This window comes from Bos indicus x Bos taurus, chromosome 2 (assembly GCF_003369695.1).
Source record: "Bos indicus x Bos taurus breed Angus x Brahman F1 hybrid chromosome 2, Bos_hybrid_MaternalHap_v2.0, whole genome shotgun sequence".
NCBI lineage: Eukaryota > Metazoa > Chordata > Mammalia > Artiodactyla > Bovidae > Bos > Bos indicus x Bos taurus.
This window is the reverse complement of record NC_040077.1, coordinates 100,395,084-100,421,045: the sequence shown is the minus strand read 5'-3', so window position 1 is coordinate 100,421,045 and position 25,962 is coordinate 100,395,084. Positions and strand designations below refer to the sequence as shown.

At 39.4% G+C, this 25,962-nt stretch overlaps 1 protein-coding gene across 6 annotated transcripts in view; it reads left to right on the top strand.

The window, feature by feature from the left end:
• Positions 1–3,460: 3,460 nt before the first annotated feature.
• Positions 3,461–25,962, top strand: part of ERBB4 (erb-b2 receptor tyrosine kinase 4) — a 1,287,830-nt gene continuing 1,265,328 nt past the window's right edge. For all 6 annotated transcript variants that reach the window (XM_027566608.1, XM_027566583.1, XM_027566617.1 and 3 more), the window contains exon 1: positions 3,461–4,138. In XM_027566608.1, the coding sequence (XP_027422409.1) occupies positions 4,057–4,138 (82 nt within the window). In that variant the 5' untranslated portion in view covers positions 3,461–4,056. The remainder of the gene's footprint in view (positions 4,139–25,962) is intronic.

Sequence of the window (25,962 nt, the reverse complement as noted above, 5' to 3'; positions counted from 1 at the left end):
TAAATGAAATCTGTGGAAGTTGTGACTTGTACTTAGTAAGTGATCAGTAAATCATAGTTTCATAGGGTCTCAGATTTGGGACATAACCATTCCTTTCTTTAACGATGAGGCAAAGGGCTCAAGTGTGTGAAGTGAGTTGCTTATGATCACCAGATAACTTAGAAACATAGTGAGTAAGATGATGCTGGCCAGGGAGGGAAATTAGAATTCTGTATTTATTTCTAAATGTTTAGAAGACTAATGATTCATGACAGGTTCTTGTTCTCTTTTCTTACTTGGTATTTGTCCCAAATACGTGAACTCTGAGATTAGTGTGTTTCTTTCTCCTACCAGTAGTATTCTGCCACTCATGATGTCAAGATTCTCCTTGAATTCTACCTCAATGGAGGAAATGAAGTGAAACAGAGAGGATATGGGGGGCAGCAAAGGCCAAAGGAATTTCTCTGCTGGGGTTATAACTTAGGCCAGGGGAAATCATGAGAAACTGGGAATGGAAACTGATCAGCATGAGCCTTATCAAGGTATCTTCTTCAGGGGATATGACGGTCTGTATCTCTCTCAGGTTAGAGGAGTTCCTTTACCATGCCATGCTGTTCTGGCTTCAGATAACAGAACTGAACTAGCTTAAGAGATTTGAACAACATAGCCACCAGAAGAGCCTGAATAATTTCCCCACCTACCTGATCTTTTGCTCCTTTCAAACAGCAACTTCTTTCTTTCTCACTGCACCCTGGTCATCCCTACATAGAAAGAAATATAGACAAGCCACCTCTGGACTTTCATATCTCAAAAGCCACCTCAGAATGACTAAAAATGAATTCTTTTTTTTCCCTTGCACAAAAATCCAAGGGGAGAAATTCATTGGGAGTCACCCTCTCTCATCTGATCAATAGTGACCAAGGTATTTTAACTGGTCTAACTTGGAACTTTGAGTGTCTCAACTTAGAATGACTCACTTGAGATGGAAAACAAATGATAGTAGAAATAGAAAGAATTAATCTTTGACTCTGGCTCATGACTTCTACTTTCTCACTCTTCCTGTATGCCCATACAGAGTACCACCTTGCTGTCTAAATCTCTGGGCTCTCATATTCAAATTATTTGAGCTAGACTCAGGATAGACCAGTCACCATCAAATAGGATGCTCTTTTTGAGTAGGGCTTTCATACCAATTCATTCCATAGGCTAGTGGTCAGATACACAACTTTGGCCAGGTATCAATCAGTTAGAACCAGGAAAATGGGATCAAGCCTGAACAACTTGAGGATTAAAGGCAACTCACAGGTGTGTCAAGTCTAATGTAATTGGTGGGTGTCTTGTATAGGTTGTCTAGTATCCCAAGTATATATAAGACCAATTTTTTAAAATCAATGAATATTAACTGAAATACCTCTTTTACCAAGAATTACTCTAGATACATGATTGAAACCAAAGTATATAGGAGAGTTCCTGCCCCGACAGAACTATCAAATTGATGGAGAGTAAAAACTATTACAATGGACTCAAGTAGAAAAAAAAAATCCAGAATATTTAATTTTCCCCTCAATTTAAGCTAAAATACACTATTTATTTCTTCATTTCTTGCAAAGTAATTGTTGTCAGAAAGAAGAATTTTTCAATACATAAATTTAAGTTTTTCCAAAAGCAATACTTTAAAAAAATCATTTCTGGGGAGAGGTGGAAATTTTTAAAAGAAGTAGTTTTCATGGAAGAGAGGTGTTTGAGAGTCATTCTAAGAAACACAAGGGGATTTAGGGAAAGGGGAGTGGCAAGAGATTGAATGAAAGAAAAGAAAAAGGGAAGAGGGTGAGAAAAAAAGGGAAGATGGGTGAGAAAAACAGCAAAGATAATCCCAAAGAGCAGTGTGAACACTTCTGCTGCAGTCAGTACCACTGGCCAAGTCACCATCACCTGCTCAAGGCTTAGTTTCTTCTGGCCCTGTGCTACTTCTGGATAAAGCTGCATTCTCGGCTTGTTTGGCCTCCTCTCTGTTCCTCTTACTTGCTGTGGGCCTAAGAAAGGGAAGGCTCAGGCCTCTGGGAAGAAGCTGCTGTTTCACTGTTCCAACTCCACGCAAATTCTTAAGGGACACGACTATAGATAAAAGATGTGGGGGAGGAATAGGAAGGTCTCAAATGATGAGTGAGGAGGCAGGGTGGCTTAATTTTTAAGCTCCCCTGATACTTTTTATTTATGTAATTGCTGCTTCTAGAGAAGCTGAAAAGGGAAAATAATTCATTCATAGAACGCCTGTGCAAATAGCAAACCAATAATACTCTACCTTCAGGAGGTTCTGGCCTTTGTCCTGGGTACAGTTTCAGAGTTGTAAAAAGCAAGGGATATGTGCACTGATATGATCCAATCCCATATGTTTTAGACCAAGAAGAGTCCAGAAATTTGTATGGCTAGCAATGACCTCTGGAGGTCGTGGAGTGTGAACATGGAAGAGGACTAAAGCAGGATCCACTGTAGAATAAACCTAATTATTTAAGGTTGGCTATATCCTAACATTTGTCTTAAGTTATTTCAGACTGAGCAGCTCAGCCCTGGGACAATTTCTAGCCATTTAGAACTAAACTGGTGGCTTTGGACTAGAATCTGCTTAATGAGAATGAACCTAAAACCAAGTTGTCCTAGAGTCCAAGGAAAAGATGAAGTGACCCCATAAAGTCTAAAAAATCTAAAGATGCAGTTCTACAAAAGTGAAAGTCTAGTTTGATCAATTTGCGAGCGTGGGAACGATGGGAGAGACTGTACAGTTATATAGGCTGGAGAAAGAGGAGTGCTTAGATTCCCAGGACTACCTATTCCGCAGATGTTAGCAATTACTAAACCAGCTTTTGAACTACTGTCTGAATGTGAAGCACGAGAAAGTAGGAATCCAGGTAGGCTAATACAATTGAAGCAGGGTATTCTTTTCTTGTATTTCTAGGGCAGGTCCAGTCTGTGGATGAGCACCGTGGAATGTGGAGTAAATTGTGACTTTCTGGCTTAAAAAGAAAAAAAACAATCTTTTTTGTAAGCATCTCTCAGGTGGTCTGCACGCTTTCCGGGCCAGCTGTCCGGCGTGTGTTTGGGAGCGGGGGGGGTGGTCTCTGATTCAGTTTATGGCCTCCGGTGAGCCCTTTAAATCCAGCTTCCCCTGCCCCCACCGCTAGGCTCCCAGCTCCATGACAGGTGTTTTCCCAACTCCTGAGGCCCACGATTTTGGGGAGTGGCTGAACCAATAAGATTTCCCTTTGGGGCGGGAGGCGTGGCTAGTTGGGTCAGAGCGGGGGCGGGGTTTGCGCGGCTGAGCCGAGCCAGCCTGGTTGCGTGGAGGGTTGTTTTACCCACCGCCCGCCCCACCCCCTCACCAACCTTTTTTTTTTTTTCCTCCCGGACGGAGTCTTATTAATTTCTCGGTGGGGCTGCAGCTGGAGACCGCGGAGCGTTGGAAATGACGCTCGGAGCTTTAATTACCGCAGCCGCCGGACAAGTGTGAAGAAAGCTGACAGCAAAAAAAAAAAAAAAAAAAAGGACAGGATCGGGGGTGAAGCAAGAAGCTTCCCCCTCCCGCCCCTTTCCTCCCAATTTGGACTGGAGGTGCAAGGAAACTGAAAAGCGAGTCGAACAGAGTCGGGCTGGGGGGAGAGGCCGGAAACCTACCGCCTGTTTGCAATCAACTTTTTTTTTTGGAAACCCTTTTCCGAACCCTTCCTTTTTATTGTTGACCAACCAGGGAGAGAGAACGAGAAAGTGAGGAGGGAGCGAGAAAGCGGAGGCTCACACGGGGACGTAGCTGTCCGGTCCGGCTCGGAGCACCGCCGCACACCCTCCAGTACATTCCCACCAGCGTGCGCCCTCCCGCGCACCCTCTCCTGGTCCTCCGGGTCCGGGCCCTAGACCCGCGGACGCGGACTCGGTCTCCCGCGCTCGGAGCCGGTGCACCGCGCGCGCCAGTGCCCCTCGCGACCCCACGCGCGCCCGGCCGAGGGATCTCCTCCGCGTGCCCCGAAAGGGGATTATGCCATTTGGACATGTAATTGTCAGCACTGGATCTGAGACTTCCAAAAAATGAAGCTGGAGACAGGACTGTGGGTCTGGGTGAGCCTTCTCCTGGCGGCGGGGACCGTCCAGCCCAGCTCTTCTCAGTCAGGTGGGTCGCGGTCCTTCTCGCGTTCCAGGGGTTGAACCTGATGCTGCCGGCCGAGCGGCGCCTGGTGGCTCCTCGCCCCCTGCGCGCTTATCCCAACCAGAGACCCTCTCGCTCTCCGGCGTGGAGGGACCACGTCACCCGCGCCTCTTCCTTGTGTTTTTCGTTCGCCCCCTTTTCTATCCCAAACTTACCCTCTGCGTGGGCATGTGTTTTATTTATCGCGAAAAACCACTCTGCGCCCCTTTCTCCGTCCCTTTTCTCTCTCCCCTTGTTTATTTCTCGCGCGTTTTCTTCGAGCCTCTCTAAGCCGCATCCCTTCTGGTAGCGCCTGTTGTGCGGGACGTGGGAGACCCAAAGCCGGAGTCAGAGGAGACGCTCCTTGCCGCGTCTGCCTACCCCCCGCCCCCGCCCGCGGGGGAGTGTACGCCCGGGGCTCCGGGGCAGGATTGGGGTCCCGGGGCCGTGGCAGCTGGGCTCGCGGGAGCCGGAGAGCAGTGGGGAGAGGAGCTCCGAGAGCCGGCTTTGCACCTGTGTGCGCTGCCTGCGGCCGCTGCGTCCCTGGCCGTCCGAGCCTGCGGGGTCAGACCCGACTCGAGCCCAGCCTGGGAGCTGGAGCACGGCGGGACGACACGCCTCGGCTGGGGGGCCCGGGAACACAAGGCCTCCTCCGCTGGCGTCCCCAGCCCTCGCCCCGCGGACTAAGGGGGAGCTGGCTTGCTTGCCTGACCTCTTTTTTTTTTTTTTTTTTAAAGGCTTGACCGACTTAAGCCGGGAGCCCGGCCTTCCCGTCGGTTTCTGTGTTTGGCTTCAGGAAGAGTTCTTCCTGTAGTTCAACTTGCTATTGGCCGGAGTCCCTCCAACTTCTGTTTACTGCCGGGCGCGGCTGCTGAGCCGACCCGTCAGGCGAATTAATTGAACCCAAGGCGGGTGCTGCGGCACTGGGTGCGCTACCACTGCTGCCCGGAGAGCTCGCGCCCCGGGACCCCGAGGGGCAGGAGGCGAACTGACCCCCGGGGAGGAGGCGCGGCGGGGCCCGCAAGGTGGATGACAGCCCTTGCGGGCCCAGGGAGCTCAAAGTTTCTGACACTTGTTTCCTGGGGATGAAAGTGGGACAGGAAAGGGCCAGGAAAACCGGGGAGTGACGCGGCCAAGGGGGCCCTTTTGGAGAGCCGGGGAGATTTCCGGAACTATACGGGGCTGGTCGCGAGGGCGTGGGAGGCACCTTGAGAAGATAAAGCCCCCGGGGAGTGGCGAGAGGGAGAGTTTCAGGCCCTCGGAGGGTGTCCTTCTGACCTCACCAAGAAAACAGCGCGCTGGAGTTTTCCCGCTCCGCCCCCGCCGCCGCCGCCTCCCCCCGCTCCCCCCTCGCCTAGTAAATAACAAGTTACAATCCTCAAGCCTTTCAAAATGACCTTCGAATGGCACAATGTGCGCCGTTTGTTCTGGCCGTTTGCACCCTCCCAATTACTCCGAAATTCTTCATGCATACCAGGTCCCAGGCTCCAGCCACCTCCGGAATTACACCAACACCGACTTGAGATTCCAAGCGGCCTCTTAGATACATCCCTTTTTATCTCCCTCCCCATTCCGCGTCCCTTCATATTTCCCCTCAATGGGTTGATTATGCACATTGACCCATTCAGAAGCAGTTGCGACTGACACGCAGGCTTAGCCGAGAGGAATTTCCACCGGGCGACCTACTGGGGGGCTGTCTGGTGCAACCTCTGCCGCTGGGGGACCGGCTGCGAGTTCGCAGCGATTGGGTATTAACTGTGCGGCTCGGGCTTGAGCTATGCCGAAAAGCCCTTTTCAGAATTTCTGCAAGGAATGTAATCCAAATTAGTTCTGCAGCTGTCCTCTTCCTCGTCTCCGGCGACACCGGCTCGCACCCTCGCTGGTCTCTTCTCGCTTTCCCCCCGTGAATTGTCAGACCCACACAAGTGAGCCCATTTAGAGCGCGAGGATTAGCGTGCCATTGTTGTTCCGAGTGTGACTCTGTACTTGAAATTCTGGGGGCACAAAGGCGAGCCTCACTTGTTCCAAACACAGAGTGATCTAGATGAAAGGGCCGCACAAAGAAAAGCTCCCGGTTGCCTCCCTGGTATAATTTCAACACGCAGGCTAAGGTGATCCACTGGAAACTGTAAATGCCTCCAGGACACTTTTTTTTCTTTTCCCAATCTTCCCCACCCCCACCCTGCCGCACCTGACAGGGAAAGTTCGGCTGGTTTTAATGTGGTGCTTTTATAAAACCAAGTTACGTTCTGGGGTACGAGTGAGGCTCTGTATGTTTGTGGCTGTGGATGTATGGCTGTATGTTCCCAAGTAAATACATACTGCGTGTCTCCCCTCTCGCGGTTAGCCGTCAGTAGCAGTTTGGAGGAGTTTGTTTTGGTCCAAATGAGAAATTAAGTGCGGATAAGTAAACTAAGCTGCCAGAGGGCGACAAGATGTTGAGTGAATTGCTTTTAGATGAAACAAATTAAGGAAACGAGGGAAGACAATCTGCTTCTCGCATTATTAGACACGCTTGGAGTTCAGGGGAAAGTGGCATATTTTTGAAATGCTAATTTCTTAAGAAGCAGAAGGAATGCACCTTATTTACTGCTTTATGTGAACAGAATAAAAATATGAGTGGGCAGGGTTCTGTTGTATAGATCTAAGATATAAAATAGTTGTATCTGAAGAGGGCATGTTCTTATTTTTCTCTTCCTTAGGGGGAAAAACCAGCGTTAGAGAAGATTTTTTTGTTTGTTTTGTTTTTTAGTATTCTGCAGGACTTCGTCTCATTTTGAGTGATTTATTTTATCAAAAAATATTATAGCCAAGAGCCCTTTATATGACTGTTATAAAACCTTTATCTCTAAAAAGAAGAATTCCAAAATTTCAGTCTTCCCGCCATGATGGAAAAATGATCAGTATCACCTTTGTGTTGAAATATATATGTATATATGGGTAGTGGTACTGAAGTGGTGGTCTCACATACCTTAATAGATATGTGATAAACAAGTTCAGCCCCTATTTTTTATTTGCAAGTAACTTAGTCCTGCTTTTCATTCTATAAAAGAGCATGTATTTTTCTTCCGCCCTTGAGATATATCTCCAGAATCAATTTTTTAAACATTTGAGAATAAAAAGGTGAATAAAACTTAGTTAAATGATGAAAAGATGTTCAATATAATTTAAAAAAAAATCAGTTCTCTCCCTGCATGTGTTTATTATAAACACACCCATGAGTATAGTTTCCACTTTTCTTTTCTTTCAATTTTTGAAATTCATATATATGTAAAAGGACCCTTTTTAAAGTAAGGTATAATTTTTTTTCTTCAGAATGCTTCAAAATAAATTTATACCTTTTATTTTGACTGCAAATCACTTGAAAATACTATAATGTGGACTGATATGGTAAAATTGGATGACTCTGGTTGTGTCATGATTCCTTGATTTCTGATTTTTTTTTTCTTAAACCAAACTCCTTTTATTTTTTCATCTACACGCATAGAAAGTCAAATTTTTTGAAATCAAGGTACTTAACTCCTTTATATGTATAATTTTCATTTAGTCACTGAATATGTGTCTTAATTAAGAAATTGCATTAGAATATTTACTGGGGCATGCACTTCATGGAAGATTTATGTATTTTTTGTTCTAGCCTGAACACACTAAGTTTCCTTTGACTGATTTTTAGAGTTTGCATTCATTTGAGGAAAAACCATATTTTCTTCTTAAAGTAGATTCAAATATTTAGTATTCATGAGCTTTCATCCCTTTGGTTCTTAAATAGAAGTGCTATTTATCATCTGTCTTATGCATTCACCCTTTCCATTGCTATAGGTTCTTTTTTTTACATCTTATTATTTATTGAGTTTACACATATGAATATATATTTTCCCCATCTTCACTAAGGGTATTCTTTTTGTGCATGTCTTTCCCAGCAACCTGCCACTCAGCCACTGCAGGAGTTCTCTGAGCCAGTTTTCATTCTTTCTTTCTGATAAATATGATATGGCTGGTTGGCTGGACAATCGCAAGCCATTCCATTGCTCAGATTTATTCTTGAAAGAAAATAAAAAGGCATCGATCCGAGCTCACTAGCACATCTCAAAAACCCTGACTCCAAAAAAAAAAAAAAAAAAAAAAAACCCTGACTCCAAGGCCACATCTTTCTACAGAGAAGTCCCTTTTTTCCCTTCTCTCTCCCTCTTTTCCCCTCTTGTTAGTAGTCTAACATGGAAGTTAGACTACTGCCACTTCAAAAATGCTAGGGATGCGAGGCACTGTGCTGTATCTAAATATTTTCTGAAGCCCTGTGATTAGAGCCACCTTGAGATTAATGACTATGTAAGGCACACATTTTAGAAAATGAATTAGTGCACCTTAAACATTGCTGTGTGTTAAAGTGGTATCATTTTTTGTATTACTTCAACCCAGTTATTAAGAAAAGTTAGCATATATTAAAAGCAAGAGTACATTTTTGGTTTATTTGACAGTGACCTGCTGCTGTTGGATATCCATGAGTAAATTTTAAGTGCCTGTAACATAAAGCAAATGATCAAAAAAACTCTGTTACTTGCAAACTTGTTGGCACTTGAAATCACAGTTGATTTTACCCCTTTGAGAGATACTGCTTTATAGAGAGAGATGTTAATATTTACATTGAAATGAGCTTATGGATGTTTAAAACTATAGCTGTTCTACAGAAATTAATTGTCAAGCATATTCCACTGTTATCTTTGACAGTGATCTACTGAGTAAGGACACAGGGCAGAATTTAAATCAAAGTATAAACTTTTCTCCAGGTTATATCATTTAAGAAATGTTCTACTGTGTTGCATTTGACCATATGGAACTGTGTTGCATCTTTATCTACTATTCATTTTCTGAACTATTCTAAATATTAGGCAGAGAAACTAAAACCTTACTTTTCATGCTAGCTAGTATTCCTACTGACTGAAATTTGCAGTTTATAATGATAAATAATCCTTCAATTTTCTTTCTTTCCTTTTTAAATAAAAAAGAGCTTGGACCACTGCTTCCTGAAACAGTAGTTTTCCTACATAATTTGAAGGAGATTTTGCCTATCTGTAATGTGGTTAAGTTTGACACAGGACATAGCCAGGTGGTTCAAATAGGGATTTCTATATTATAGAGACATTGTTCCTCCAAATTCTTTTTAATACCTTGAGCAACTCACTTCTGGTCTTTGTGACTTGGCTTGCATGCCTGAGGGTAAAATGCATGTATTCTCTATTTCTCCATTGTATAGCAGTTTTCTGAAAAAATGGCTTTAAAATCCCGTGATATTGAGATACGTAGCAGTAATGAGTTAAATTGATATATTTAAAACATGAACACATGTTAATAAACATAATGTAAAGTTTCTAAAAGACCAGCACTGTTAGAAGAGCGCCTGTCTAAATGAAATAAAGAGATTATTAAGTTTGAAGAATGTGTATATGAAGGCCATTTCCCCCAAAACTCTTCTTTTCAGAATTGGTCTATGGTCTCTTTAGATTTCGTCTTATTTGGCTCTTTCTGAGTTGTTGATAATTCTGACATGTTATTAAAGAAATTGACCTATTTTCCCAGCACTTTAATCAAAGCTTTAAAGCCTCTTTCTTGTTTTAATATTTGACACTTCAACTGGTGCTTTGTGTTTGTACTAATTTTTCAAGAGGGAAGAGACCTGTCTCACTTTTATAACATAGAGGCAAAATATATGGATATTTGGGGGCTTAATTCTAAAGTGCTTTTTTTGAGCATGTCGTAATTGTTTTATAATTGTTTTCATTTTAAATATGTGATTGCTTTGCAGGCCTGTTGCTTGGCACAACTCCAGGGGGCAGCAGCCACATAGAATTTAATGGGAATGGTGCACGCCTGAGCTGTGGGTAGTATGGCAGCAGCCCTGCTGTTGTGGGGTGTTACAGCGTGAAGCAGCAGAAGAGAAGTTAGGAGAATCGGATTCTGACCATACAGTCATTTTCTGTGTGATTTTAGCTTCGACTTCTTGCTTTATGTCTCAGTTTTTTCATTTCCATCAGTATAGCTGAAAGTGATACTCAAACAATTAACATCTTGAATTTCTTTTTAATGATTCAGCTAGACAGAAGAAGGATGTTTAGACTTTTTCAACAAAAGAAAACCATTGGTTTTTAATTATTTTTAAAAGGAACCTCTTTTTTTTTTTTTTCATGTGAACTCATGTGTGTAGCCCTGGTATTGAGAACAGGTAAAGGGTAAAAGGAGATGTCTTTTGTTAAAGCTTCATTGAGAAGCCAGCTTTGTGCCCCCTGCCTTTGGCACTCCCCTCCTTTTTTCCCACTCTGGCAGGGACTCTTCTGTGCTGGCCTACAGAATTCAAGCACTGTTTCAAAATCACTCATCTAGTCCACTCTTTTCATTTTCTAGGTGAGGAAACTGGGAGCCCAGGGAAATTAGGTAGTATAAGTCAGTTGGCAGTTTCCAACACTAATATCATTTTCTTTAGCACAGAAGTACTTGAAAAGTTGCAGACAAAAGAATAAATAAATTCAAGGTTGTGCTATTTTAAAGGAGTCTTGCAAGATTGAATGAAAACAAATGGATTGGAGCCATGGGCCTAATTATCAGACTGTGAAGTTCTTTTCAAGGGGAAAACTGGGGAACATCATCTTTGATTTATATTTAGGAATAATCATTGATTGCATTTGTAACTTACAGCACATTAAGATGAAAGAAATAAAGCAACTTTATTATGACTTGATTCTGTACAATGTTTAGCTGGTAGTGCCTATTCTTGACATAGCATTTTGATCCTAAAATATGAGAGTTGCCTATGTTAGTATCTGTATATAACAGTGCCTTTAAGAGTTTCTTTTACCTTCTTTAAGAGTTTGTGAAGATAACCAATACATAGAGAATGGTTATTTCTTCATTCTGTACTAAGTAATATGCATGCTTTAAGAAAATTGATTTTAAAGGGTAAACAATGGGTTCTTCATGGCCAGTTAGTTGGTGGGGACCCTTAACTAGCAAATCCACGGGAATACTTCAAACTTATTCAGGCCCATCCTTGGAACCAAGGTTCTCTGTCTTAACCACTGTCCTTATTGGGTCCTTGTCATTTTTCAGGCCCTACTAGGATCACAGTTATTCTTTGCACAAGTGCATCTAAGCCAAGCTTTAAGTACTAAGACTTTATAAATTTACGTCTATAGTGCATTTGCCTCCCTCCAGTTGGCTTCTGCAAGATTCTGCCTCTGGGCCTTGTGGCTCTGAAAGTCGTTGATTTAACCTTACCTCTCTTTGGTCGATCCTAACTTCCCTTAAGCGCCAAAGCTTTCTGGATATGGACATGATCAGCATTTCATTGACCATGACAACAGAGGGGAGGTTTAAACCTGTTTTGGCAGGAAGAGTCACTATCTGTTAGAAATTTGCAATGAAAATGGGTCCCCCTCTGTAAAAACATTAACATAGACACCAGGAAACTTCCTCTGCAATATCATTAAACCTCTCTCTTGAGAGCTAGTTCAGGATCATTACTGTTAATCACGTTATTTCCAATATCATGGGGTTACCGAAGCATGCTGCTGCTGCTTAGTCACTTCAGTTGTGTCCGACTCTGTGCAACCCTATGGCCTGCCAGCCTCCTCTGTCCATGGGATTCTCTAGGCAAGAGTACTGGAGTGGGTTGCCATGCCCTCCTCCAGGGGATCTTTCCCACCCAGGGACTGAACCTGGGTCCCCTGCATTGTAGACAGTTTCTTTTACCACCACTGATCCACCAGGGAAGCCCTTCTGAAGCATACTAAATACCAATAAGAATATACAGGACTCACTTTCTCAATTCAGAGAGTTAAACTAATACGAATCAAGGCTCTGTGAATGTTCTGTATATTTTATTGTATTTTAACTTTTTTGAAATTGGAGGATAATTATTTTACAGTGTTGTTTTGGTTCCTACCATACAATAACACAAATTAGTCATAATTATTACTATATATATATATATATAGTAATATAGATGTATATATCCTTTCTTTAGAGCCTCCCTTTGCCTTATCATCTCACCCCTCTAGGCCATCATAGAGGACAGCAGCTTCCCATAGCAGGGGAAGGAGGGGGTATGTTGAATTGAGAAAGTAGCATTGACATATATACACTGTCATGTGTAAAATATTTATTTTATTTGAAACATAGTCTAAAAGTGCTTAAAGAGAAGAAAATGAAGGGAGCAATAAACACACCTTTATTTTCCAGAAAGGTCACACTTGTAAGTAATAAACTTTACCTACCATATCTTTACTGTTATTCTGACCTTTATTTATGTCTGGTCCCATAGGCATATGGTCTAGGTGGACATACAAGTTTTAAGCTTTTTGGATGTAGATGGGGATTGTAAACCTGCTCTCAAAAGGTGCATCTACTGGTCTTCTGTGATGTGCTTAGGATATCTCATGGCTAATTAGGACTGAAAAAATGGCGACAGATTCTCCAGGTTCTGTGACTCTGTCTAGGATTGAGGAATGGGTGCTCTAGTCCTCTATTTCAGGATGGGGCCCTATCACTAGCAGGGGATGCCTAATTGAGGTCATGGTTGGCATTTTGCTTTAAGCGAACTCCCCTTTTACTAAAAATTTTATTTGTCATTATTTCCTATTCTTCCCCATAGGCTTCGAGAATATGAGTTTTTATTTATTTTTTCCTATGGGGACCCATGAAAACCAAATAAAAATAAAAAGGAATAATTCTTTTATACACAGTTTCATTTTTAGGAGTTCCTTTTGTCTGATCATTTTGTCTAGAACTACAGCCGTTAAGTTTTTTTGATTGCCTGGCTTATTAAAATCTAATCCCTAAGACTTTTGTTGACCTCATCTAGTCCTTAAAAACTCAGAGCAGGCTGTTGAAAGATCCTCTTTTTTAGACTTCCTTCTTGTCACTACCAGGTGACCATGTCTAATATCATACTTTTATTATCCTAGTTACTATTCAGAAGCCTTCAATGGATTCCCATTGCAGAGTTCAAAGCCTGTTAAAATAGTCTTCAGTTTCCTTTTTAATCCAACCTTAAGAGTTTCTTAAGATGTATTCTAAGAACCGGGCTGATGTAGTTGGTATTCCAAAGCCTTGCTTGCTGTCTTTCCCTTGGCTGACCCTTTTCCCTGGAATTCATGTCTTCCTTGGTTGCCCCTGCCTGTCCAAATTGTTGAATCTTTCCATTTCCACATTAAATCACACCTCTTCCTAGAGTCTTCCTTCATTCAATACTCTACTCTTTAATCCTTATCTGTATCACCTATTTGAATTTAATCTTAAACCTTTCTATAGTTATAACTTTTTAAGAGCAAGCATTTTTATCTCCCACAGAGACTTAATGCAGTGCCACATACGTGGTAAGCTCTTTAAAAATATTTTTTTAATGAAAGAATAACATACACTTGCCAAAACAATTTTAAGCTCATTCATAGATGGTTATAACTTGTAATTAAACCATATAAATGCACAAATAAGCTGTTCTAAAAACATAATTATAGAATTGTTAATAATAGATATTAGAAATGTTTATCCTGGGTATTTCCTTAGTTGCTTTCTTGAGCTTTGTAGGATATTTCTTTCAATGGAGTGTTTCCAAGAGTATATCATTTGTTCTCATTCCCATTTTTAGAGTCTGCTCATAATATAGGACAAAGTATTTTTGTCTTATTTTGGTGAGTTAAATACATGTAAGTACCATTCTTAAACATGTAACTCTCTTGTAGTACACTGTGTTTTTGTGGCCATTCCTTTGTGGTTTCTTATCTCTCATTTATAAATTTTAATCAGTTTAAGCAGTAAACATGTATTGACCTAACTGTATTTAAAGACCCTATTAGGCACTGATGAAGAAGCTCAAGATGCTAGATTTCCCCTTTCTTTCAAACAAGGGCAGATGAGACCAATAAAAAACAATACGAAATTATGTTATTAAGTGATTTTTCCAAACTCTTAGGGGACATTTGCCTCTGGAGAAAAGCTAATAAGTATGTCATGAAAAAAAGGGTTCCAGACAGAATGTAGTGTTTTCTATTCCTAGATGTATGTGATAATACAACTTTGTTAATACTAAGATTTCTCAGTATCTTAAAATAGACAGCTAGACATATGCCTCGCATTTTAAAAGGATCCTATAAAAGAAATACTTGCAGCATAACTGAACTGAGAGGTGACTGGGCTTCTCTTAGCTGCTCTCTTAGATGATTCACTCTGCATTCTGAAAATTGGTGAAATGATTATAGTATTTATAGTGTCAGATTCTACCAGGGAAAATGCTCTTCCAGACATTGTTTCTCAGGTTATCAGATTTCAAAAAACTGTCAACCTTTCTAGGTCACTGTGGTACCCTAGGTGTACCTTAATTTATAATGGCCCGAAAGAATGCATGTAACATCAAAACTTAGACCTAACGGTCTGCAGAGTAATCTATTAATGAGAAAATTGGGTATGGAGACTTTGTTATCTTTGTCTGAAAATTTCTTTTTATAACTTTCCTGATTTTCCTTTAAGAATCCCTGAGAAGAAAGTTTGAGTCCGGGATTATTGCTTCTACTTTGTAGACGGGGAAGTAGCGGTATAAAGAAGTAGTATGTACAGGTGAAGGCTGACTGGTGGGTCTGTTGCTGCAGTTAGCTGTCTGCCCTGTCCTAAACCAACTGCCTCTGCCATCTGCTGGTCCCCCTCTTCCATGTCTTCTCCCAGCCACCGGCGTTAGTGATCCTTCCAAAGGCATGGCTCTTCTGCTGTAACTGCCCCACTGTGAGAGAAAGGGATGCTCAGCCCACCACATCCTTCTGCTGTCAGGTCAGCAGCTCTTTATGTTTTCCCTGGAACCATTTGAAGAAACGTATCTAGTAAATCAGGGGTCCCCAACCTCTGGGATCTAATGCCTGATGATCTGAGGTGGAGCTGGTGTAATAATAATAGAAACAAAGTGCACAATAAATGGAATGCACTTGAATCATCCCGAAACCATCCTGCGCTCCCCTGGTTCATGAAAAAACTGTCTATCACGAAATTGGCCCTGGTACTAAAAACACTGGGGACCGCTGCAGTAAATCTGTCGTTTAAGGAGTTCCTTGTTGGGTTACTCTGCCTTTCTCCTCCTCCACTGTCTTCTCCAGAGGGTTTATTTTATTTTATTTTTGTATTGTGTATTGTACTATGTTAAGGAAATCATCATAAAAGCCTTGTCTTCTTGAAAAAACTTCAAAGCAGGGGCATGTTCAAGATTCTGGGACCTGCATTTATGTAGTTTGGGGAACCTCTTTAAAAACAGTATAGAAATAAAAGTACAACTTATTGAGAGAAAGGCAACCCCAAATTAAAACTTATTGGAAGGCGCCAATACAGGATAAAGGTTCTGAAGCTGAAGCCTTTTACAAAAAGCTTTATAGTACTTCTGTCTGTTTGAAGATTATACAACTTAAGAAGTAATGCTATCACTCATTTAGGGTGAATTTTGGGTGTCATTTTATATATATATTTTTCCTACTGCATGCAGTTGGTATCTTCTGGTAATGTAGAAGAATGCATTTTTTGAGAAAAAAATTGTTATAAAGAGCAAATTCATATGATCAGGCGCTTCAGTATATCTTTGGGTGAAATAATGAACTTTATAGGGATAATTTTCAAAATACTTCTACTCTAAATATGAACACACTTAATCCAGATATCTGTTTTCTTGATGCCATATTTTTAAAATGGGTCATGTAATGCTGTCTCTTATGCAGTTCTGTAGTTCATAATGGTGTGACTTAAAAGAATCTTGGCAGTTTTGGTATATAAAATCTATATTACTAAGGCCCTACCGCTTGAAATATACGTCATTGAATTTTTAATCATTTGTTATTTAGCACAGTTAAAAATCTATCTTTGACTTTTACCCCCTGGCTAAGTTAAATGTGCCCATTTTAACTGCAATAGACATTATTAGCTGTGAATGAAACAATGCATCTAAATTAAAATCAGTACTCAGCTCAGATATTTGGTAATATTTTAACTACTAATATGTTAACACATTTAAGTAACAATAAAAGGATTAGTATTTCAAGTCACATTTTTACTATGTAAAAATATCAGCTAAAGAGTTAATAATATTTTCCAGTTGTTTTAATTTCAAATTTAGCCACCGCATTGTCCCTGGTGATATATCAAAACCTCTAAAAGTGTACTTGGAATTAATGGAAACTGAAGTGATTGGTATTCAGATATAATTCTTCAGTGGCCTTTTTACTTTCTCTTTTTTTTTAAGTGCTGAATGAAGTTTGAAAACATAAAATGCTTTGAGATAGACAGAATAATAGACAAAACATTTTATGCAACTGCTGATGAAAAGGACATTTATTATTTTTTTCTGTACTTACTATATTGCTGGTGGCCAGAATTAGCACACCATGGGCAGAGAAAGAGATAAGACAAACAGAACAGCACACAGCTAATTTTGTTTAGCAAATTTAGATCTGATGCATGCTATTTCACTCCTACAAACTGCCTCAGCCACTTTTGAAAGGTACAGATGAAGTTTGTCTCCCACAGTTTAACAGCTTTCACTCAATATTTATAGGCTATATAAAAATAAATTTCTGCAAGTACTACAATTCTCACTGACAGGATGAGCACTGTGAAGGTAGATTTATTAATGAGAAGAAGGGAGAAACAAAAACATTTCAATTGTTCCAGGTCTGCTGAAAATAAAATATGTCAAAACATCCAAATAATCTTTGTTTCAAGGACATGTATAGTGGGGCTTTGCATATTCAAGGGTTTTGACTATTTACTATTGAATAAATCAGAAGTCCCATTATTTTAAGATAATTTTCTAATTCAAATCTGGTATGTGGTTAGATGAATGTTCTGGAACTAGTCATTCATCTGTTGGATAAGCCAATAGGAAGGGATCCACAGTAATTATCAGAAAGTGACTATAAAACAAAACAAACAAAAACTCAAACCTTGATCTTTGTTAAAAAAAAAAAAGTGTCATCATCCAAAAGAATAAATTTTAATGAATTTCTAAGAGAGACTAACTTACCTGAAAAAAAATATACCACAAAACATCTATCGCTTGATGGCAACATGATCCTAGAAAAAGCCAGGGATTTGGACAATAGTATCCATGTTTGAGAATATCTCAAGAAACATCCCAAATGTCTTTTCTGTCATAAGGTAATGATATCTAAAAGGTTATAATATTATTTACATATCTGCTAGAGTTTTGTTCTGACTTAAGACTGCCTGGCTAAGTTAAATGTGCTCATTTAAACTGCAATAGACATTATTAGCTGTGAATGAAACAATGCATCTAATTAAAATCAGTACTCAGCTCAGATATTTGGTAATATTTTAACTACTAATATGTTAACACATTTAAGTAACAATAAAAGGATTAGTATTTCAAGTCACATTTTTACTATGTAAAAATATCAGCTAAAGAGTTAATAATATTTTCCAGTTGTTTTAACTTCAAATTTAGCAGCTCCATTGTCCCTGGTGATATATTGAAACCTCCATAATCAAGTTCACTATAGAGAATCATATTCATGAATTGTTCATCTCATCATATTTCCAGTGGTTATTTCAAGGTTAATTTTTTTCAGACAGCTTCTGTCTTGATTAAAGCTGTAGTAATTGTATATATGCTGATACAGCACATGGAGGTTTTAAACCAAAGACATCTTTGATTTCATAGGAAGTCAAGATCAAATGCTTTTCAATGCTTCTTACTCAAATATATAAAAAAAAAATAAATTTCATGTCTATTCTTTTTTAATATCTACTAAGAATGTTGAGACTTTTGTTTGGCATTTTCAAAAATCCTGGAAGCCTGTATGGAAGGATATGAACAACGAAATATATTCCGTTACCAGGACTAATATCCAAGTGCTATATTCCTTATGCTTTTATTGTTTGATAAAATATTAAAACACATTTTTACCAATTGGCTTTCCCAGAGCCTTCCCTAAACCACTTTGAATGTTATTCTTGCATGTAATGAAGTCTTTGCTGTATTTTAAAATACTTGGAATGTGAATAGCATCATACTAACTTTGTCACTATTAAGTATTAGCCTGTATGAAGGAGGCATGTTTCTAAGTTGTGTATCACAGCTTAGGTATTTTATTACTTGACTTGAAGTTTAAAAGGACATTGCTTAAAAACAATAGATAGGATGTCACTAGTTCTCATATTGAATTAACCTAGGAGAAAACCATATGAGTGATGCAGGGCAAAGGACTCAAGTAAAGCAGATGCTATGAATTTTCCTGGGAGTGATCGAGAAAAAGTGTGATGTGAGTTTGTCTATAAATTGGGCTGCAGAAGAATCACAACAATTTAAATTTGTAGTTGCCATAACTGTGGGAATAAACATACTACATGCTTACGTTATTAGTCAGAATGAACAGCTTATCTGGCAAGGTGTCAGCTGCTCCACAATTGTGTATTAAGTCACTTAAGATAGGAGTCTGTTCCTTGAGGGCACCACATATACTCTTTTCACTTATGGTGGATAAGAAAACATTCAATTAAAATTTCTTTACACAATTAAACTGTAATATTGTGAAAGAAGTTGTGAATTTCATCTTGTGATTCTCTTGGTGGCTTACGTTTGGGCCTGCGATGTATTATTTTGCAAAGAAAACTCTTTACAACAAAACAATGAAGTTACGTTTCATTTGAAGAATGATTAGAGAAAGAAGGAGATGCCAGGCATGGGGAAGGGAAGGCTTGGGAAGGGGCATGATAACTATCTTCAAAAGTTGGAGGGCTGTTACGTATAAGCGGGATTAGCAGGGTTCTGGGTAGCCTTGGAGAAAAGAAACATTAGCAGCTGTTTGAAATTGTAAGGCATCAGATTTCAGTTGAACACCATCAAGGAGTTTCTCACAGTTACAGCTTCCCAAAGTTGGAATGGTCTGTCCTGGGAGGTGGTGAGTGCCTTCATATGTATAGAGGGTGGTCAACTCTGATTTCACCTCTTCTGTGAAGACAAGGAATGGATGAGGCAGCTGGAGAGCAACTGGTCAGTGATGTTGGGGATGGGAAGTGGGTTCTGTGGCCTCTGAGGGCCCTTCCCACCCTGTGTGTCCGTCATGAGCACATTGTGCCCAAATATCCTGCCCTGATCTCTGGAAAACTGAAGCAGTGAAAGCAACACTGTCTCTCTGACTAAGATTTCTGCCCAAATGCTTTTCACTACCTACTTGTCCTTAACAGACTTGTAAGATAGGTGTTTTAAAGGTTGGTTTCCTTAAATATAAACTGTTTTGTTTTTTCTCAATAGCCTTTGTATTAGACACTCATACCTCTAATGCAATGTACTGTCAGAAATAAATCATTCTCAGTTTTAAAAGCCACACAATACAGAATAAAAGTATACAAATATTTTATTGTGTTTCTGGGTCTATGCCAGCAAGTAATTATAAGACTGGGTTTAACTAAACCAGAAGGAGAAACATATATAAGAAGGTGAGGACATAGGAAGGGCAGGAGGTTAGAAAACGGGGCCTCAGTTCTGAGTGAAGCGTAAAGTGTTGAGAAGTCAGAGCCAAAGAGAAGCACTTTTCAAAAGAGACTGAAAATCAAAAGGAAGTAAAAAGATGAAGGCACATATGCATGCTTCAGTTGGCTACAAATAAAGTCAACCTTTCTCAGTCCGCTTGGGAAATATTTACTTCAAGGCCTTGACATTTCCATCTCTTTTACTGGCTCTTTTGGATCCATATTGTAAGACCTATGCTAAATGAAATGCTTTTCTTTTTTTTTTTTAAATTTTCATTGAAGTATAGTTGCTTTGCAATGTTGAGTTAGTTTCTACTGGAGAGCAAAGTGAATCAGTTGTACGTATACTTAGGTTCCTGCTTTTTTCTTTGGTTACCATTCTTTTAACATTCTTTTGAGTTCTCTGGTATGAAAACTGCAATACTGTTATGGGCTTCCTTCTGCTTTAAAGTCTTTCTGACTACATCTCTCCTTGCTGTCTCGCTCTGTATCCATTTCAGTGCTTTCTCTACACCAAGCACTGTGACTGTGGTGGTATTTTTGTGCGTTAGTTCCAACGTTTGCTAAAATCTGCCATGGTAGGCGGTATTAACTCCATTTTAAAGATAAGGAAACTGAGACTCGGAATGACATAACTGACCAAGATTAGAGTCACAACAGAGACAATATTCTAGCAATATACTTGACTATTATTGGGTATGCTTTAGGCTTACAGTTTTGATTATCTACTTTTAAAGAGGCAATGAGTGAAGATAACCCACCCAACAAAAGTGATTTTTTACCCACACTTCTGTCTGGCCTTTGTCCTCTTCCTTCATTACCATTTTGTCTCAGTTTCTGGATCCCTTTCTCTGTCTCACCTCTGTAAGAGTCATTCTGAGCTCTTACCTCTCTCCAGAGTACCAGGCCATCCTGTTATTTCTGCTACTGCCTACTGGGTATCTCTGTATGAATATATCAGTATCTCTGACTGAAGCAGTTCCAACATTTTACTTTTCTCTTTTCACAATTTAGTGTGCTTTTACAATCTTATTTTTTTTGTATATTTTTAGAGACACAACTAATTCTTCATTGATAAACAGCCAAGTCTTAATTAATATTTAATACTTATTAAAGGCCTAGGTGTCAGGAAATGTGCTAAAGCACTTCTCATAGAATACCTCAGCTAATCTTCACTACATGGCCGGTACTATCCTGATTTTACAGTCAAGGAGACAGAAATTTGGAGAGATTTAATTTACCAAATGGCAAACATCTGTGCAGGTGGCAAGTCAGCAATGCTTAAGGTTCTAACAATTTTTCATGGTCCAAGTTGCAATATTTTATGTATATAAATAAACTAAAACCTCTAAGAAGGATATTGACAGTATAGATTCATTTGTTACCTATTTTAGGCTATTCACAGTTATTTCATTTGATACCTGTGATAATTATTAATAAACAGGTTTATTCGTGAATATGCAAAACTTGGAAAACAGGATCAAGCATATTAATAATAATACTACTTTTCTATTATCACATTGTAATTTCAGTACGTTTATAAATACTTCAAATAGAGTAACCAGTTTAGTCACTTTTTAAAATCAATAATAAAGTAAACTAAAGTATTGCAAAGAGTTGAAGTAGAGGTTAAATAGAGAAACTTAAGAATCAAACGGTCCAGGTTTGAATACTAACCATGTAAAGATGGGTTAATTTCTTAATCTTTTTAAGCTTCAATTTTCTCATCTAAAAATGGGATCTGATATTAAGATCAATCTCATAGTTGTGAGGATTAAATGAAATAATACATGTAAAACAGTGTCTATCACATAGATGCTCAGTTACATTATGTATACTGTAGTATGCGCTTCCCCTGGTGGCTCAGACCGTAAAGAATCTGCCTGTAGTATGGGAGACCCAGGTTCGATCCCTGGGTTACGAAGATCCCCTGGAGAAGGGAATGGCTATCAGCTGCAGGTGTTCTTGTCTGCAGAATCCCATGGACAGAGGAGCCTGGCGAGCTACGGTCCATGGAGTTGCACAGAGTTGGACATGACTGAGTGACTAACACACATACACACATGCTATAGTAGTAGTAGTAATAGTAGTAGTAGTAGTAGTGATAGTAGTAGTATGGTAACTAAAGCAGTTAAAAGCAAAAAAAGAAATATGCATTAAAGATACAAAATGTGAGAAGACCATGGGTTTCTGCTTTCTCATAATTTGGGCATCAGTTCTGTGTCCTGTGTTTATAAACAAATGATGCAATACTGGTTTGCAGAATCATTGTATATATGGATAGGCTTGGGTACTGTGAATTGACTATGTGGGAAAGAATTCGGCTCCCTGTGAGAGGCAGTTCTCTCAAATCATTTTTCCTTCATTTTCTTTTTTTTATAGTTTGGGGATTTAAAAAAAAAGACCTTAGAGAGACAGTTTTGTTCCAAAGATTTATGTTTACCTGGCAAACTCAAATCCTCTGTCCTTTCATCCTTATTGTTTTTTAAAGCGCCTTCAAGAGAAAATGGTTTTTAATCAAATTCATGAGATAACTTTTTATGTTACATTTTATAGGCATTTAAACTTTTCAAGATAGGGCACAACTAATCTAATGTATGACTGAATGTATTTTTGGAAAAATTTCTGCACACTGGAGCAGAATCTTCAAGATCTATCTACAAACACTGAACAGAATTTTCTATATAGAAGACAGTCTGTACATTGTTGGGATTAAGTTTTTTCCCTGTATCATGGTTTTATACACTTATTTTGATAAGCAAAGAATCAAATAAAGGCTATGCATATCATCATAAAGTTTTTAATTCACAGACCTTTGCCAATTGTGCTCTCTTGATTAAAACTGTGTGCATGCTCGGTCGCTCAGTCGTGTCTGACTTCTTATGACACCATGGACTGTAGCCTGCCAGCTCCTCGGTCCATCGGACTATCCAGGCAAGAATGTTGGAGTGGATTGTCATTGCTTCTCTGGGGGAATCTTCTTGACCCAGGGATCAAACCCACCTCTCTTGGGTCTCTCTCACTGGCAGGTGGGTTCTTGAGTACTGAGTCACCTGGGAAGCCCCCTGATTAACACTGAAACACCTCAAAATCTTCAGGTTTAGAAGCAGTTTTACTAACAGGAAGGTCGATCTTTGCTCTTCTAAAGCTGACTGCTTGTTTTCTGGCAACAGTCTCAACCTCCCTACACACCAGTGAGCTTGTTGTTGTTGTTAAGTTGCTAACTCGTGTCCGACCCTGCGACCCCATGGATGCAGCACGCAGGTGAGTTAGAGGAAGAGAATAGTTACTTCTCTTATTTACCAATCAGGAGACTTTCAAAGATGCTGTGAATTGCAGCATAAGCAATAAAACATGTATTTTTATTTAGGCTATTGTCTTTAGCCTGAGAGACCGAAATTTGGCTCCCAAGCTCTATTACATGCCATTATGTTACTCAGCTGACAGGTGATGCTTCAGAATAATTGGTCAGTAGTATTGTGTGATTAAGTTTCTGTCAGACTTTCTGAGACACACTATGAGTTTTACTCTTGTAGTTAAGACCTTTTAATGTAGCAGTTGGGAATTCCCTTGATGGCTCAGATGGTAAAGAATCTGCCTTCAATACAGGAGACATGGGTTCTATCCCTGGGTTGGAAAGATCCCCTGGAGAAGGAAATGCTAACCCAGTCCAGTGGGAGTTCTTGGTTGGGTAAATCGCATGGACAGAGGAACCTGGTGGGCTACAGTCCATGGGATCTCAGAGTCAGATACTACTGAGCGACTGACACTTTTCAGTGTAGCAGTTAAATAACTAAAAATTCAGATGTGAGGATCGTAACACAAAATAATTGTCACATGCCAGTGGCTTCTTAAATTTTATGTTTTTTAGATGCAAGTGTTGAATTTTGGGATTGAGATTTCATTTAGCTACAATGGTGGTTTTTATTTAAATGCAGCCTGAAATTGGCATTTTAAACTATAATCTAAGTTATTACCACAGATTTTCCTCCATTGATTTTGTTATTATTTATCATTAATATGACATTCTGCATAACTTAAGGTTGATCACAAATTTAGAGAAAAACAGTGTTATCTGCATATTTCAATCAAAGACATTTTTGGAGGATATTTATCCAATTAAGATGTCCTGATATATTTCAAATGGTATTCAGAGATACCATGAGCAGATCAAACCTCATGAATATATCCTGTAAATGACAATAGTTGTTACTATGGTAACCTTTAACCAGGTATTTGGCAGTTTCATTTGGATTAGTCCTATTCAGTGGTGAGGTAATGAAAATGAGAGTAATTAACATTCAAGGTTTAAGTTTAAAGAAAGACAATGTGCTAGTTTATGAGAGAAGCAGGGATATTGAACGGGTAAATAAGAATGCTAGAAACGAAATGACCACCACATAACATTTCGCCAGTCTCTCCTCCCTTTATCTCACTCCACGCTTGCTGGCTTTTGTTTTAGATCCTGTTGTCCTCCATCCCTGAGTGGTTCTAATTGCACCCATGAATCAGGAACCGACTCATTCTACTCTTCCAAAACAGTCTTCATCTTTCACTGCCGGTCAATATCCTACTTCAAAACCAGGCTAGAGTGCCTGTCCCATTTCAGAAATGGCAGTCAGCGTCTATCAGTATTGCTATTAATTTTGCCCTTCTTATTTAAAATGTATCTTTATAAGGTTTAAATACTATAACATTTGTTAGGGTTCCACATGTTTATAAATTACCCCCTGTCCCAGTCCCTACCACCAAATATGGAAGCAGTTTTTCCTCTTTACCACTTGTACATTAGGAGGGATTTAATGTACACATGATTCTTATTGTGTCATTATTTCTCCAGTGCTCATTTAATGTATAGTATTTATCTGTATGTAGCACTTTGGATTTTTAAATTTTATTTTGTTTTATTTCAAACCATTTTGTTCCTTAGTTTAGTTTTTGCAAATATGCTAAAGTGGGTTGTCTGTGGACATATCTGCCTGAAATGAATATAGCTTAAAAGCAGAAAATTATTGATTTTTAAAATGAATTATTTTCCTCTTAGCAAGGCCAGTTTCCAATAGCCATTTTATTTACCCTTTATCATTTCATGCAGTAGCTTTAATATCACCAAAGCTACTGTCACCATCAATATATTCCTGAAAAAGAACATGATGGTTTGCAGTTTTTCCAAAAAGAGAATTGGGAAGTTGTTTGCATTGTTTGATTAAATTTTGGTATGCCTATATTCATAGAGTTTCTTGTACCTCATCATGAGTCCTGTTTCTCATGTTTCCAATAGTAATAGAATGTTAAAATATTCCAATTGAGCAGCATTTACTGTACTTAAAAAAAATTCGGGGATGAATGATCTATACTACATTGTATTGCTAGGAAGAAAGCAAGCTTCTCTGAATTTATTTGCACTTTGAAAAACAGGAAGGAGAGTTGGCAAAAAGGAGTTAATTTAGGAAAACAGGTGTTATAGGTTTTTCATTCTTCTCCATTACAAATCTTGACTAGGCACATCAGTGCACATGATTTTGGGAACATACAAGATCAGTAGTTGTAGCCCCAAATAACTCTTTTCAGAAGAGGTTATAAACAGCTGTCCCTTTCGACTGTGATCTCTATTTGGAATAGTCTCAGGACTTGTGAAGGAAAGCTTCTCTGGGATTAATGCCTGACATGCAACTATTTGTGTCCTAAAACCTCGCTTTCACCCCCACCACCTCCCCAGTCACTGTTTCTCCAGCAGAAGTTAGATGTGGAACTAGAGGCTGGGCAAGCAGATGTTACCTCAGCACAGTAGTTAACTCCTTTTTGCCAGGTCTCCTTCCTATTCCTATATTTCAACTAGGAAAGCGCTCAGGTAACAGCTTGAGCTCTCTGTTTACTCAGCTGTTTGTATAAGCGAATAGCTAAAGTTGTCCTTCACAACAAGGGTCAAAATTATACCTACTGGAGCCTTGTAGTGGCCCAAATGGTCTATTTTTACACAAATATTTTGATTCTTAGTGGTTTCACGCATGACTGCAGTTCTCTTAACACATTGTGGTATGCTCTGCAGTTTTTACAGGCATGCAAATGTTGAAGTATATTTATTAGCCCTGATGCTATTAAATGTTCAGTTATTTCCCAAGACTTTTATTTCCCTTGGGAAATTCTGAGATGAAATTATGTAATGTGTAATTGAGAAATAGCATTCATTCTTGAGCATAATCTGCACTGAGGGCATTATGGAGGAAAAATTAATTGCTGTCATATCAGAGACAATGATTAGAATTATGTTTTCTAAGATTATTTTTCTAGACATGGACTCA